The sequence below is a fragment of the Scyliorhinus canicula genome, chromosome 14, assembly GCF_902713615.1.
Source record: "Scyliorhinus canicula chromosome 14, sScyCan1.1, whole genome shotgun sequence".
In the NCBI taxonomy this organism is placed as follows: domain Eukaryota; kingdom Metazoa; phylum Chordata; class Chondrichthyes; order Carcharhiniformes; family Scyliorhinidae; genus Scyliorhinus; species Scyliorhinus canicula.
Genome location: NC_052159.1, coordinates 5,504,203 through 5,519,104, shown reverse-complemented (window position 1 = coordinate 5,519,104; position 14,902 = coordinate 5,504,203). Strand labels below are relative to the sequence as shown.

The following is a 14,902-nucleotide window of genomic DNA, read 5'->3' as shown; positions in this document are numbered from 1 at the left end:
TTTGTGGTTTGATACCGCCTGAGTGGCTTGCTACTTGCTGGCTTTGAGGGAAGTTAAGAGTCAACCACATTGCTGTGGGTCTGGAGTCACATGTAGGCCAGACTGGGTAAGGCCAGATTTCCTTCCCTAAAGGGCATTAGTGACCCAGATGGGTTTTTATGACAATCGATTCATGGTCATTGTACTTTCCATCACTTTCTAACTAAATTCAGATTCCACAATCTGGGACGGTGGGATTAGAACCCGGGCCCCCTTGGTCTCTGGGTTACTATTCCAGTGACAATACCATTATGCCATCACCTCCCCACTTTGAATATTCATCCAATTCCATCTTAAAAAGTTACGGATGAATCTACGTCCACCACTGTGAGTGACTATCTTGTTTTTGTGGACCCTGGTCTGGTCTCCCAGACAGGTGGAAATATTTTCCCTACATCTACCCCATCAAAACCCCCTCCATATCGCGTCACCTCAACCGTCTCTTTTCCAAGGAAGAGAACCTCAGCCTGTTCCACTGAGTTACTATGATTTTCTGTGACAACCCGGCTCTCCCTCAGTCCTGCACGAAACAAGAGGCCCGATACAAAAACTAGCTCCGAGAAAGTGAATACAAACTCAATCTGTGATGTTAAAAAGAGCTTTAGTTTTCAACACTATTATACAGACATAATTAAGTCATTAAAAATACAAAACCTTACTAAACAAAAGGAACACACACAACACACGTGCGCACACACAGAAGCACGTGTCCTCGTCACCTGATTTTGCTGTTCTTGCCAGGAATGCGGCAGAAGTAAAACAGCGACTCTGTTTCTCACCAATACACATCGCAGCAATAAACACGGTGCAGGAGCGGAGTAAACAGGGAAGGCGATAAAAAAAACTTGGCATAATGGCATTAAATATCACAGATTAAAGCAAACGCACAAACTCCTGCAATTAGCCAGTTACAATACAGTAAAAGCAAAAAAAAAGGTTAAACAAAGACTTGACACACAAGCTCTCGGCTTCTGGCAGTTCACACATTTTTATCCATAATTATTCAGTTTTTGTTTAAAACAAACGCCTGGAGAAAAGACTTTGGGGGAGGGCGGGGGAAGCAACATTGAACTGGACTCAGCACCTCTGAATGAGGGAATGTCAAAACAGAATGAGTGTCGCTGTATTCTTGGCACCAGACAGTTTCAACAAGACAAAAGTGCAAATAGCTCAGTTCCTGCTCCTGATGTGTTACACATTCCTACGACTTTTTTGTTTTCTCACACAAAAGGTGTTGCCACTCTTTCCTCCTGACCCCAGAAAACACTGTTGGGAGCTCGCAGGAGCCTTCAAGGCCGAGATCGGTAGAGGTTTATTGGGGAAGGGAAGGGTTTCTAGGGATGTGAAACACTGGCGGGAAAATGGGGAGTTGTAAATCAGCCGGGATCTACCCAACTCTGGGAAGACACGCGGGGTTGAATGCCTGCTTCCTGTCCCTAATCTAACTGTGCTCTGTCCAACCTTTCCAGGCTGCGCATTGAGAAACTTGCAGAAGCTGACCAGGCCACACAATGCTACCTTCACCAGAATTACCTCAAACCATCCAGGGCGAGAGATACAAATTAATCTCCCTGAAAGGACTTCTGCAGAATCCCCGTGTTGTGAAGAGGGGTTGAAACCACAGCCTCTTTCCAGGAACAATTAGGTATTCCTCATACCGGAGCTCCCAGTAACTGTAAAGCATTTCTAACAACTCTGCATCATCAACCATTCAGTACTAAAAGAACATTGCATAGCATGGAGGTGTTCATAGAGGACATGGCAAATTATATTTAACAGCCAAAGTGGGTGTGGATTTTCCTTCAGTTCCTTTCTTTCTTAAATTGGGGTTGACATAGAACCCCCATTCAGGTCACTTATGGCACTTTGGTTAATCTGGGACGAGGGGAATGCGAGCTGTGGGAGACAAGAGAGGGGCAATGAGGGCTGGACAGTAAGGAAAAAGGGGAAAGAAATAAAAACTTTCATTTCTTTAGCGCCTTCATGACTTCAGTGTCTCGAGGTGCTCAACAACCAGTGAAGTACCAAGAAGTGCACTCACTGTTGCGATGCAAGAAGCACGGGCACACAGATTAACTGCTGAAAGCCTCCACGGAGGAAGGGATCAGCAAATCTGATTGTGTGTCTTAAGACGTTGGTCATGGGAGAAATATTGGCCAGGGCACGCAGGAGAACCCCACTGCTCTTCCTCCAATACTGCCAGGAGGTCTTGTACATCGATTCAACAGGGCTTAACACCTCATGCAAAAATGCAGCGCTTCTGACAGTGGGGGGGGGGGGGGGGGGGGGGGGGGTCAGTCTACACAGTGCGCTGAGGTCCCTGCGATCAGGCTGGAACCCATGAACTTCACGTTCAGAGGTGAGAGTGGAGTTCCCACTCAGCCAAGTTTGGGGGGGGGGGGGGGGGTTTGATTGAGTGACGCTGATATAGAATCTAGACAGGACACCATTAACTCCCAGCAAGCAAAAATAACCAGAGATTGTGCAACAGAGCCAGCTGTTCCAGATTTCAGGTGTATCCAATAAATGCGGATCAATCAAGACATTTCGCACAAGGGAACAAACTTGTGGGAATCCTCACCCGTCCTACTTTCCAGGAACAACTTTCCCTTCATCCTGCTGCTGTTACAGCTAACACCGCAGACTGGTGCTCAGCAGCCTGGCAGAGTGCAGAGAGACTTGCTGAACGGTCAAACCAGTGATGCGACCGAGTTCCAGATTCCTGCCGCGCTTTGCTTTTCTGCACAAACTGCAGTGGGAATCTGGCATTCGGAGATCAGTAAACTGAGAATGTTGCCTGATCCAGACTGATGGGAACCGCACAGGCCTGGGAGACCCAGTCTGGGTGACGGAGGTTCCTGGGAGCAACCAAAACTGGGGCTGATCAAATTTACATTGCAGCTGCAAATCCAACACCATACAGAACAATCAAACTCATTTCACCGTGGCAACTTCTGAATTGTGTCCAGTCCCACCAGGTGAATCGGTGTGCCTGACCCAGATTATTCTATCCACACGAGGGCTTCGGGTACAGGAGAGGGAGCTCTGATAAACAGTTAGAAACACAGTGTGACTGAGCCAACTCCTATTTCCAGTCGCTCAAGCGGCAGCCACTGTATAAATGGTGTATGTGACCACTTGCAGGGTCAGCTACAGGCTGTGAGCAGATTCAGGCCTTTCCCCACTCCCTTTCTCAGCAGAATGATCAGAACGTGAGGACGAGGGAAAAGAAAAAAGCTGAAGAAATGCAGAACATTTCCTGACTTCCTTCTGCCTCTAGCAGAGTGAAGCTGATTGTCATCCATCCCAGTCCTCACTGTGTCGTCAAGAGAGTTAAACATTTCCTTTATTGGTGGGAGGCCGGGGGGGGGGGGGGGGGGGGGGCAGATATCTCAGCACATTCTGAACTCAATTTCTCACCCATCTGGTCTCTCTTTCTTTCACTCTCCTGTCCCCCACCCTGCCCCATAACAGATTACCCACAACACCCCCAACCCACCCACACCCCGGCGACTACTGACCACAATCCGAACAAAGCGGTCCCATTACGATAAACATGAGATTCAGACCCTGAACGTCTGCAATATTCAGACTGAGCTCCACACACTCGCGCGACCTGCCCTTCTTTCCTACATTCCGGTTCAGCACACATGTGCACAAGGTCTATCGATGAACGTCTCGATGTCCCAGCATCAAGCTGGAATGATTGCCTCCCCCGCGCGACAGGAAGTCAAAGGCAATTGCTGGACGCCCAGATGACAACATCATCTCCCCTCTTCTCATGGGCAGACAGACCAAATGACAGGCTGTACTTCAAGCGGCAGCAGACTGCGTACTGTTCCTGGAGCCATCGCTGCCCACCTCTCGTCTACAAGCTACAGGAGTCACATTAATATGACCCCTGGTTTTCGAGGGATTGGCCTCATTTGATTGCTTTTCTGTGACCCCGCAGAGAACATGATGAAGACGGATTTGACTTAATATTTTCATACAAAATAAAACAAAATGCACTGAATTCCCCGCGCTACTTGCAAGGACGAAGGCACCCAATGGTGCAAAGGGAGGAGTGGATAAACAGGAGAAAGAGGAAGAAATGGCAGGTTCTGTACTCCACAGTATGGTTAGTCCTACAATCAGTGCTCGGAGCAGTAAATGCCCTCCTCATTCGGACAGGTCAGTTGGGTTTATGTTTTTCCTTTTTAATATTGCATCTGGAGTTTCAGAGCTACTGTTTATCAAGTGAAAAAGAGTCTTCCTAAGGCACTTAAAAAAACAACACAAAGCCCCAGTTGGTTATTTTCCATGTTGCTGCAAACTTGCCAGCAGAACGTTCTGATGACTGGAATCTGTAACTCCAGCTTCTTCCAGGTCATCCTTTGTTATGTCACTGTCGATGGAACAAAAAAGAAAACGGGACAAGAGTCAGTTGGAGGTGCAGCAAGTAATTAGGAAAGTGAATAGAACCTTTTAATGCGATGGGAATTAATAACAATATTTATTAGTGTCACAAGTAGGCTCACATTAACAATGCAATGAAGTTACTGTGAAAAGCCCCTAGTTGCCACATTCCGACACCTGTTCGGGTACACGGAGGGAGAATTCAGAATGTCCAATTCACCTAACAGCACGTCTTTCGGGACTTGTGGGAGGAAACCGGAGCACCCGGAGGAAACCCACGCAGACACGGGGAGAACGTGCAGACTCCGCACAGACAGTGACCCAAGCCGGGAATCGAACCTGGGACCCTGGCGCTGTGAAGCAACTGTGCTATCGAGCGTGCTACCGTGAGTAGGGCAGTTACGCTTCATTAACACAGAGCACTCCTGAGGCCACATCTGGAGTATGGAGTATGGTCTCAGTGTTTAAGGGAAGATGTAAATGCGTTGGAAGCAGTTCAGAGGAGGTTCATTGGACAAGTACCAGGAATGGGCGAGTTATAGGGAAAGGTTGGACAGGTCAGACTTGTATTCGCTGGAGTTTAGAATAGTAAGAAGTGACTTAATGGAAACCTTTAGGATCCTGAGGGGTCTTGACAGGGTGAGAAGGGGATGTTTCTTATGAGAGAGTAGGGTGACTGGGGTCACACATTTAAGGCAGAGATGAGGAGAATTTGTTTTCTTGGACGGTGATGAGTCTCTGAAACTCTTCCTCAGAAGGCAGTGGAAGAGACTTTGAATTTTTTTTAAAAGCAGAGCGATATAGATTCTTGATTAACAAGGGGGTGAAAGGTTGTCGGGGGCGGGCAGGAACGTGGGGTTGAGGTTACAGTCAGATCGGCCATGATCCTATTGAATGGCGCAGCAGGCCTGAGGGGCCGAGGAGGGAAGAGAGAAAGTAAGATGTTATAGGCCAGTCAGCCTAACTTTTACCATTAGGAAAATGCTAGAATCCATTTTTAAGGAGGCATGACATTTAAAAAATCATGATACAATCGGGCAGAGTCAACATGGCTGTGTGAAAGGGAACTTGTGTTTGACTAACTTTTGAGCTCTTTGAGAATGCAACAAGCAGAATGGATAACAGGGAACAGGTAGATGTGTATTTGGCTTTCCAAAAGACATTCAATAACAAAAGTAAAATACTGTGGACACTGGAAATTTGGGGGAAAAAAAACAGAAAGAGCTGGAAAAAAACTCAGCAGATCTGGCAGCATTTGTGGAGACGAAAACAGAGTTACGGTTGGGGGTCCAACATGATTTCTTCCGAACACTTCAGCCACAGTAAAGATTACTAAACAAGAGCTTATGATGTTAGGGATGATACATCATGGATACAGGACTGGTTAACGAACAGGAAACAGAGAGTCAGGATAAATGAGTCATTTTCCAGATGGCAAACTGTAACTAACTGCAGTTCCACAGGGATCATGTGGGAGAGGGGAGCTCAACTATTTACAATCTATATTAATATCCTGGATGAAAGAACAGCTGAAAACGTGGTTACAATACAAAGATAGGTAGAAAGCAAATTATGAGGAAGACACAAAGCGTCTGCAAAGGAGCGGCACGGTGGTTAGCCCTGCTGCCTCACAGCGCCAGGGACCCGGGTTCAATTCCAGCCTTGGGTGACTGTGTGGAGTTTGCACTCTTCCCCACGTGTCTGTGTGAGATTCGTCCGGGTGCTCCAGTTTCCTCCCCCAGTCCAAAGATGTGCGGGTGAGGTGGAATGGCCGTGCTAACTTGCCGCTTAGTGACCAGGGATTTGCAGGTTAGATGGGGTTACAGGGATAGGCTGGGGGAGTGGGCCTGGGTAGGGTGCTCTTTCGGAGGGTGGGTGCAGACTCGATGGGCCGAATGGCCTCATTCTGCATAGTAGGGATTCTAGGAATATAACAAATAGGTTGAGTCAATGATTAAAAAGTTGCCAAATGGAACGTAATGTGGGAAAATGACAGATTGTCCATTTTGGCAAGAAGAATAGAAAATCAGGTTATTATTTAATGGAGACTGCAGAACGCTATGGTACAGAGAAATCAGAGTGTCCCCATACATAAATCATAAGCATTTAGATACAGCGAGTCATTAATGCAAACAGAATGTTGGGTCTTTATTGTAAAGGCGATAGAGAATAAAAGTAGGGAGTCTTGTTACAACGGCACTGGTAAGCCTGCACCAAGACTGTGGTTATAGTCTTGATCTCCTTACTTGAGGCGCATACTTTCATTCGAGGTAGTCAGAAACAATTCACTAGGCTGATCTCTGGGATGAAGGGGTGCCTCACGAGGGAAGCTTGAGAAAGTTGAACCTATACCCATTAGAGTTCAGAAGAATGAGAAGTGATATTACTGAAACAAGCAAGGTCCTGAGGGGGCTTGACAGGGTGGGTGCTGAGATGATGGGCGATTCTGGAACTAAAGAGCACAGTTTAAAAACTCTCCCATTTAAGATGGAGCCTGTTAGTCCTTGGTATTCCCTTCCCTAGACAGCAGTGGAGGCTGGGTCATGGAATATGTTCAAGGCCGAGTTACGCGGGTGTTTAGAAAGTCGAGGGATTATGGGGTACAGACATTACAATAAAATGAGGCAGGATCTGAACAGGCTTGAGGGGCCGAGTGGCCCACTCCTGCTCCTATTTCTTATGTTCAGATTGCTAATGGGGTGGGGGTGTGGCCAGGGAGAGGTGGTGGTAAAGAGTGAACATTGAAGCAGAGTGGAGCTGTTCACTTTCCCTCGCCTATTTCCCTGTGGACTGTCCTCGACATGGTGGGAAGGGGGAAAGGCACATAATCGCTGATAACCCCAAAGATCTGCTGGCGCAGATCAGTGCTGTTCTGATTGGCATATGCAGTTGAATGCTTGTGCAAAAAGGGATTTGTTTGGCTATTTATCAAGATTCCTATCCCCAGCACTGCACAGATACCTACCTGAGAAACTCCAAATCATCCCAGCCATTATGGACCAGCCCGCCTTCATACCTCTCCAAGCCCAGGCGACGTAACCAGTTTCCTACACTGGAGTCATAAGACAGGCTGGAGCTGGTGCTGCTTGCTTGGCACGAAGCCTATAGGGAGCAAAGAGACAAGGTTACCACCACCATCAAATGGTGAAGCTCCCTTACCGGTGATCTCAATAAAATGTAGAGCTGAAGGGCTACCCCTATCCTCTCTGTAATAAATCCCACAGCACGAACATGGTGGACAGCAGTGAACGGCCTTCTCACTTTCCTACAAAGGTCTAAACACACATGAAACAAATGGACCCAAGTGGATTTGGGGTACAAATCAGCCATGATCTAACGGCAGAACAGGCTTTATGGGTCAAATGGCCATTTATGATTTTAGAATCGGGGTTAAACATGCACGTTCTTTATATTTGGATATCTCGGAGTATCTGCATACTTGCAACCAATTATCTCCCAGATCCCTTGATCGACTTATTTGCATACTCTGAAGGTATCACTGAAGATTAAAGAAGATAGTGACTATTACTGCGATTCTGGCACCAGAAAGCCCCGACGCTCCCCAAACGCTTACCTCTTCGGCCATGTCCTCTTCAATACTCTCCTTTATAGAACGCGAAGGGAAGTTAGTGGGCCTGCTGTAGTCTGGCAGCAGCCCTCGGGGAGGCTGGCCTTTCACTGGCAGTGGAGGGTTCCTCTGCAGGGGCTCTGACCTGCCTGCCTGGTAGTCCACCTCGCTGAGACTCTTGGCCATCTGGAGGGCAGAGTAAGACCGGTCGTCGACGATGCCTTGGTACGAAGTGCTGCATTGATCAGCCAGGAATGGGCTGGCCAAGTGAGGTGCGCCGGAGACCAGCTGCGGCTTGGGATGGGCTTTTGGTGGAAGTGAGGCCTTGCCTTCCAGAGGGTCCGAGGGAGTCCGCTGTTTGGCACCAAGGTTCTTCAAGTCGGGCTCGTCCTTGGCTGGCCCAGCTTTGAGTCGCTGGAGCTCCTTTGAGGAGGCGTAGAAAGGATTATCAATCATATCCATGTCCACCGCCTTGGGGAGAGGAGGAGGGGGGTAGTCAGGTGGCGGCCGGTTAAGGGTCAAACCTTCATCATCCGAAAGTGACCCCTCCTCACTTGCCAATGGAAGGCGCCCCGAATGATGGTGTTTCCTATCATGTGGGCCAAGTGTGGCCTGGCCTTTGTTTTTCTGCATTGTCTTGGGAAATGCAGAGGCCTGGTGATCTGGTGACAGAAGTGCTGCGTGCTGATGTGGAACACCCTCCAGGATATAGTAAGCCGGGTTATTGAAGCTGTTCTTGGTGCAAAGAGCATCTGCATCGGAGTAAATCTCTTGTTGCTTTGACCTGAGAAAAACACACGCAAGATTGGCTGTACCAGCCAACATATAAAGGATAATATTTCAATTTAAAATATCTGCTGATTCTCATTGGTGTACAGGGATCAGTGGGTCCTGGCCTGCTCCCATTACCTCCTCAGTGGCAGCACACTCACCTCAGAGTCAGATTCAAACACTACTCCAGAAACTTTGCACTCCCAGGGTGGTACAGAAGCAATATCTTTCATATGATAAAGTAAACTCTCTCAGGTGTATGTTAAATATTTCAAGGCACCATTTTTAAGAGAAAGGGAGTTCTCACCGTGTCCTGTTTTTGGGGGGGGGGGGGGGGGGGGCACTATTTATCCCTCAACCAACATCCCCAGAACAGACCCGTTCGTGGTCTGATTAGTGTTTGAAAGGGCTTGTGCATGTGAATTAGCAACTGCGGTTCCTAAACTAAGGCAGGTGCAAGAGCAAAGAGAACTCTCCTCTGACACTGAGAAATTAAGCTGTCAGATGGTCTGAAAAATCAAGTCACATCTTTCAAGGAAGAGCTGCTGCTCACGTTCTGTCAGGGCATCTCTAGATGGGCAATGAATGCGATCTGTGTTTTCTGGTGTCGGATGACAAACTGAGGGAATACATAATAGCTTGGGGAGACACCTAGCAGCAATTGAAGTTGAAGCAAGGGTCAGGTACCAGCTGAGAAACTGCAACAAGGTGATTCATATTAAATTACAAATAGAGAGAACACTACCCCCAGTCAGCATGATGATGTCTGGGTAATTGCTTCATCATTTATTCCTGGACACCACACGGTTGGAAAGTTTTTGACTCATTCATGGGACGTGGCTGTGGCTGGCTAGGCTAACCATTTGTTGCCCATCCCTAATTGCCCTGGAGGTGGTGTTGGTGAGCTGTCTTCTTGAACCCCTGCAGTCCATGTGGTGTAGGTACACCCACTGTGCTGTTAGGGAGAGAGTTCCAGGATTTTGACCCAATGACAGTGAAGGAACGGCGATATATTTCCAAATCAGGATGGTGTGTGGCTTGGAGAGGAACTTACAAGTGATGGCACAGGTTTGGAAGGTGTTGTCAAAGGAGTCTTGGCGTGTTACTTGCAGTGCATCTTGTAGATGGCAAACACTGCTGCCACTGTGTTGTTGGTGGAGGGAGTGACTGTTCAGGGGGTGCCAAGCAAATGGGTTGCTTTACCACAGATGTATTGAGCTTCGAAAGTATTTGACGTTGCACTCATTCAAGCAAGTGGAAAGTACTCCATCACACTTCTGATTTGTCCGCTCCTAGTGGGCGGTGGGCAGGCTTGGGGAGCGGGGTCGGTCAGGAGGGAAGTTACTCGCTGCAGAATTCCCACCTCTGACCTACTCTTAAGAACATAAGAACATAAGAACTAGGAGCAGGAGTAGGCCATCTGGCCCCTCGAGCCTGCTCCACCATTCAATGAGATCATGGCTGATCTTTTGTGGACTCAGCTCCACTTTCCGGCCCGAACACCATAACCCTTAATTCCTTTATTCTTAAAAAAACTATCTATCTTTACCTTAAAAACATTTAATGAAGGAGCCTCAACTGCTTCACTGGGCAAGGAATTCCATAGATTCACAACCCTTTGAGTGAAGAAGTTCCTCCTAAGCTCAGTCCTAAATCTACTTCCCCTTATTTTGAGGCTATGCCCCCTAGTTCTGCTTTCACCCGCCAGTGGAAACAACCTGCCCGCATCTATCCAATCTATCTATCTCTTGTAGCCAAAGTATTTACATGGCCAGTCCAGTTCAATTTCTGGTCAATGGTAACCCCCAGGATGTTGACAGTGGGGAATTCAGTGAAGGTAATGCCATTGAATGTCAAGGGATAATGGTCATTCATGGAATCCGTACAGTGCAGAAAGAGGATATTCGGCTCATCGGGTCCACACCAACCCTCCAAAGGAGCAGCCCTACCTGGATCCAGTCCCCCGGCCCAACCCATAACCTAATCTGCGCATCCCTGGACATTAAGGGGCAATTTAGCATAGTCAATCCATCTAACCCACACATATTAGTGAAACTATAGCTCTCAAAGGAAACCCACGTAGACATGGGTAGAACGTACAAACTCCACACTGACAAGGCCGGATTAGAATCCAGGTCCCTGGAGCTGTGAGGCAGCAATGCTAATCACTGTGCCGATTAGATAATAATACTAATCTTTATTATTGTCACAAGCAGGCTTACATTAACACTGCAATGAAGTTACTGTGAAAATCCCCTAGTCGCCACATTCCGGCACCTGTTCGGATGCACAGAGGGAGAATTCAGAATGTCCAATTCACCTAACAAGCACGTCTTTCAGGGCTTGTGGGAGGAAACCGGAGCACCCAGAGGAAACCCATGTAGACACAGGGAGAACGTGCAGACGCCGCACAGTGTGACCCAAGCTGGAATCGAACCTGGGACCTGGCACTGTGAAGCAACAGTGCTAACCACTGTGCTACCCTGCCACCCGATGCTCTCTTGTTGGAGATGGTCATTGCCTGGCACATCTGTGGCGCGAATGTTACTGGTCACTTATCAGCCCAAGCCTAGATACTGTCATGGTCTTGCTGCAGATAGGCTGACTCTCAGAGTCTGAGGAGTCACGAATGGTACTGAACATTCTGCAATAATCAGTGAACATCTCCGCTTCTGTTGTTACAATGAAGGGAAAGTTATTGATGAAACAGTTGAAGATCGTTCGGCCTAGGACACTCCCCAGAGGAACTCCTGCAGTAAAATCACAGGACTGAGATGATTGACTTCCAATAACTTTTACCATCTTCCTTTGTGGCGGGTATGACTCCAACCAGTGGAGAGTTTCCCTCCTCATTCCCCCGACTTTGATTTTGCTAGGGTTCTTTGATGCCACGTATCAAATGCTGCCTTGATGTTAAGGGCAGTCACTCTCACTTCACCTCCAGTGTCCATGTTAGGTCCAAGGCTGTAAAGAGGCTAAGGAGCCTAATGGCCTTGGAGGAACCCAAATTGATGATGGGTGTGCAGGTTAGTGGTAAGTGCCACTTGACAGTACTGCTGACAGCAACTTTAATGGGAGATGGTGGTGTAATGGTAATGACACTGGACTAGTAATGCAGAGGCCCGGGCTAATATTCAAGTGACATGGGTTCAAATCACACCACGGCAACTGGTGGAATTTAAATTAAATTAATAAATCTGGAATATAAAGCTAATCTCAGTACTATGAGAACTTGTAAAAACCCATCTGGTTTGCTAATGTCCTTTAGAGCAGTAAATCTGCCATCCTCACCTGACCTGGCCTACATGTGCCTCCCAACGCAACGCAATGTGGTTGATTCTGAAATGCCCTCTGAATTCATCCTATGTTTTGTGGACAGGGCCTTTCTGGGAAACTTTCCACATTGCCAGGTAGATGCCAGTGTTGTATCTCTATCGGAACTGCTTGGCAAAGGGAGGTCTGGAGCCCAATCTCAGTTGTTTTTTTTTGGTCAGGGCTTATAGCCTTTGCAGTATCTAATACCTTCAGCAGTTTACTGAGTTTGATTGGTTGAATTAGTTTCTCAAGGTGCCAAGGGGTATGGGGCGAGCACAAGAGTATAATGTTGAGATAGAGGATCAGACATGGTCATAATGAATGGCAGAGCAGACTAAAAGGGCCAACTGGCCTACTCCTACTCCTATTTTTAATGTTTCTATGACCTCAGGAGGAGGCCAACATGGATCATCCATTCAGCACTTCTGTCTGAAGGTGATTGCGAAGACGTCCACCTCACCTTTTGAACTGACAACACTGTGCTACCGTGCTGAAGATGGGTGTGTTTGTGGAGCCTCCTCTTCTCCTTAGTTTAATTGTTCACCACTATTTTTAACAGGATGTGGCAGGACTGCAGAACTTTGATCTGATGGGATCGTTCAGCACTGTCTGCAGCATTGTCCAGTATGCAGGTAGTCCAGTTTTGCAGCTTCATCAGTTTGGGGCCTCATATCTAGGTATACCCGCAATCCCATTCAAACAGCTGGTTCGCTCGCTTGATGCGAAGTGTGGGATATGTTGGATACAAGGTTGTAGACTGCAGTGGAATAAAATTCTCCTCTTGCTAATGGCCCACGGTGCTTCTGTAAAAGTGATTTTCCCTCAACCCCATGGCACCTACCTGTCTTCAGCAGCCACTCCAGGAAGTAGAGCTGGTGCACGCCCCGTGGCGACACAGCTGGCTTTCTCAGTCTCTTCACAGTGCTTCCCAAATTGCATTCCCACGTTCTCCACTGAGGCCAGCTTCTTCGAGGTCGTCCTGAAAGGTCACAAACTAAATGTTAATGGTAAAACCATTCACCCACGCCACAGCCACCTCTGTGCCAGGCCACCATGGTACTGCCGTTGTGCTGCCTGCACAAAGCAGTGAGGAGGGAAAGAAAGTTCTGCACAAAGCTTAGCAAAGCAACAGGAGAGAAAATGACATTAAATTCGGTTTATTAATTGCACTTACACACTGGCCCATCCATAGGAGATTTTTTTTCTTGCAAAAAAGGTCAAGGAGAGGGTGCTGAAATTTCCGAGAATGACACCAGGGATTTCGGACATGTGGAGAGGCTGGCATTGCCCCCTTTAGGGCAGAGCAGGTCAAGAGGAAAGTCATGAAGAGTTTTGATTGAGTAAATAAGCAGAAACTGTTTCCACTGGCAAGAAGGTCAATAACCAGAGGGCACAGATTTCAGATAATTGCCAGCAGAGCCACAGATAATGGGGCGGAACAGTAGCACAGTGGTTAGCACTGTCGCTTCACAAACCCCTGGGTCCCAGGTTCGATTCCCGGTTTGGGTCACTGTCTGTGCGGAGTCTGCACATTCACCCTGTGTCTGCGTGGGTTTCCTCCGGGTGCTCCGGTTTCCTCCCACAGTCCGAAGATGTCCGAAGATTGCCATGATAAACTGCCCTTAGTGCCCAAAACAAAAAAAAAGGTTAGGTGGGGTTACTGGGTTACGGGAATAGGGTGGAGGTGTGGGCTTAGGTAGGGAGCTCTTTCCGAGAGCCGGTGCAGACTCGAGGGGCTGAATGGCTTCCTTCTGCACTGTAAATTCTATGATTCTATGACTTTTTTTTTTAAATGATTGAGAGGATGGTGGCACAGTGGTAATGTAATTGGAACAGTGGTCCAGGGGCCTAGTCCACTGCTCAGGGCCAGATGCCCGGTAATTTAACTTCCATTTTAAAAATCTGGGACATAAAGTTAATCTCCGTGGTGGTGACCCCAAAACTATCAATTGTTGTAAAAACCCATCTGGTTCACTCGTGGCCTATAGGGAAGGAAATCTGCTGTCTTTACCCGGTCTGGCCTACAAGTGACTCCAGACCTACAATGATGTGGTTGACTTTCAAGTACTCACAAGAGCAACAAACCCTGGCCCCGCCAGCCATGTCCACATCCCATGAACAAATTTTACAACAGTTAGGATGATCTGCTTGAAAGGGCAGTGGCAACAGTTTCAATAGTAACTTTGAAAAGGAACCGGATAAATACTCATAGTAAATACTTGCAGGGCCTACGGAGATAAGTCAGAGAGAGTGGGACTAATTGTACCTCTTACAAAAAGCTGGCACATGCTGGACAGGCTGAAGGGCCTCCTTCTGTGCTGTATGATTCTATACATAATTATCATAGAATTCACAGTCTGCACCGGCCCTTGGAAAGAGCACCCTCCACCCTATCCCCATAACCCAGTAACTCCAACCTTTTTTGGACACTAAGGACAATTTAGCACTGCCAATCCACCTGACCTGCACATCTTTGGACTGTGGGAGGAAACCGGAGCACCCGGAGGAAACCCACGCAGACCCGGGGAGAACGTGCAGACTCCACACAGTGTCCCAAGCCGGGAATCGAACCTGGGACCCTGGAGCTGTGAAGCAAATGTGCTAACCACTGTGCTACCCCACTGTAAGTGAGTGAGTAAGTTGCCATGAGTGAATAAGTTGGCTCATTGATCAAGAACGGTTGAGCTATCCCCCGATGCATCTAAAATTGATTGGTTTTTTTTGCCACCATCACGATATTAATGTCCATTTTATATCCTGATTTCTTCTGTCATTAACCAAAACCGCTACAAGCTCTCCATCGATAAAGGA

At 47.6% G+C, this 14,902-nt stretch overlaps 1 protein-coding gene across 1 annotated transcript in view; it reads right to left on the bottom strand.

The window, feature by feature from the left end:
• Window positions 1–4,235: 4,235 nt before the first annotated feature.
• The window catches only part of inppl1a (inositol polyphosphate phosphatase-like 1a), a 219,207-nt gene continuing 208,540 nt past the window's right edge, over window positions 4,236–14,902 (bottom strand). The window contains exons 25-28 of the mRNA XM_038817686.1: window positions 12,933–13,070; window positions 8,012–8,789; window positions 7,403–7,539; window positions 4,236–4,426 (exon numbers count right to left, since the gene is read on the bottom strand). Of these exons, the coding sequence (XP_038673614.1) occupies window positions 4,333–4,426; window positions 7,403–7,539; window positions 8,012–8,789; window positions 12,933–13,070 (1,147 nt within the window). The 3' untranslated portion in view covers window positions 4,236–4,332. The remainder of the gene's footprint in view (window positions 4,427–7,402; window positions 7,540–8,011; window positions 8,790–12,932; window positions 13,071–14,902) is intronic.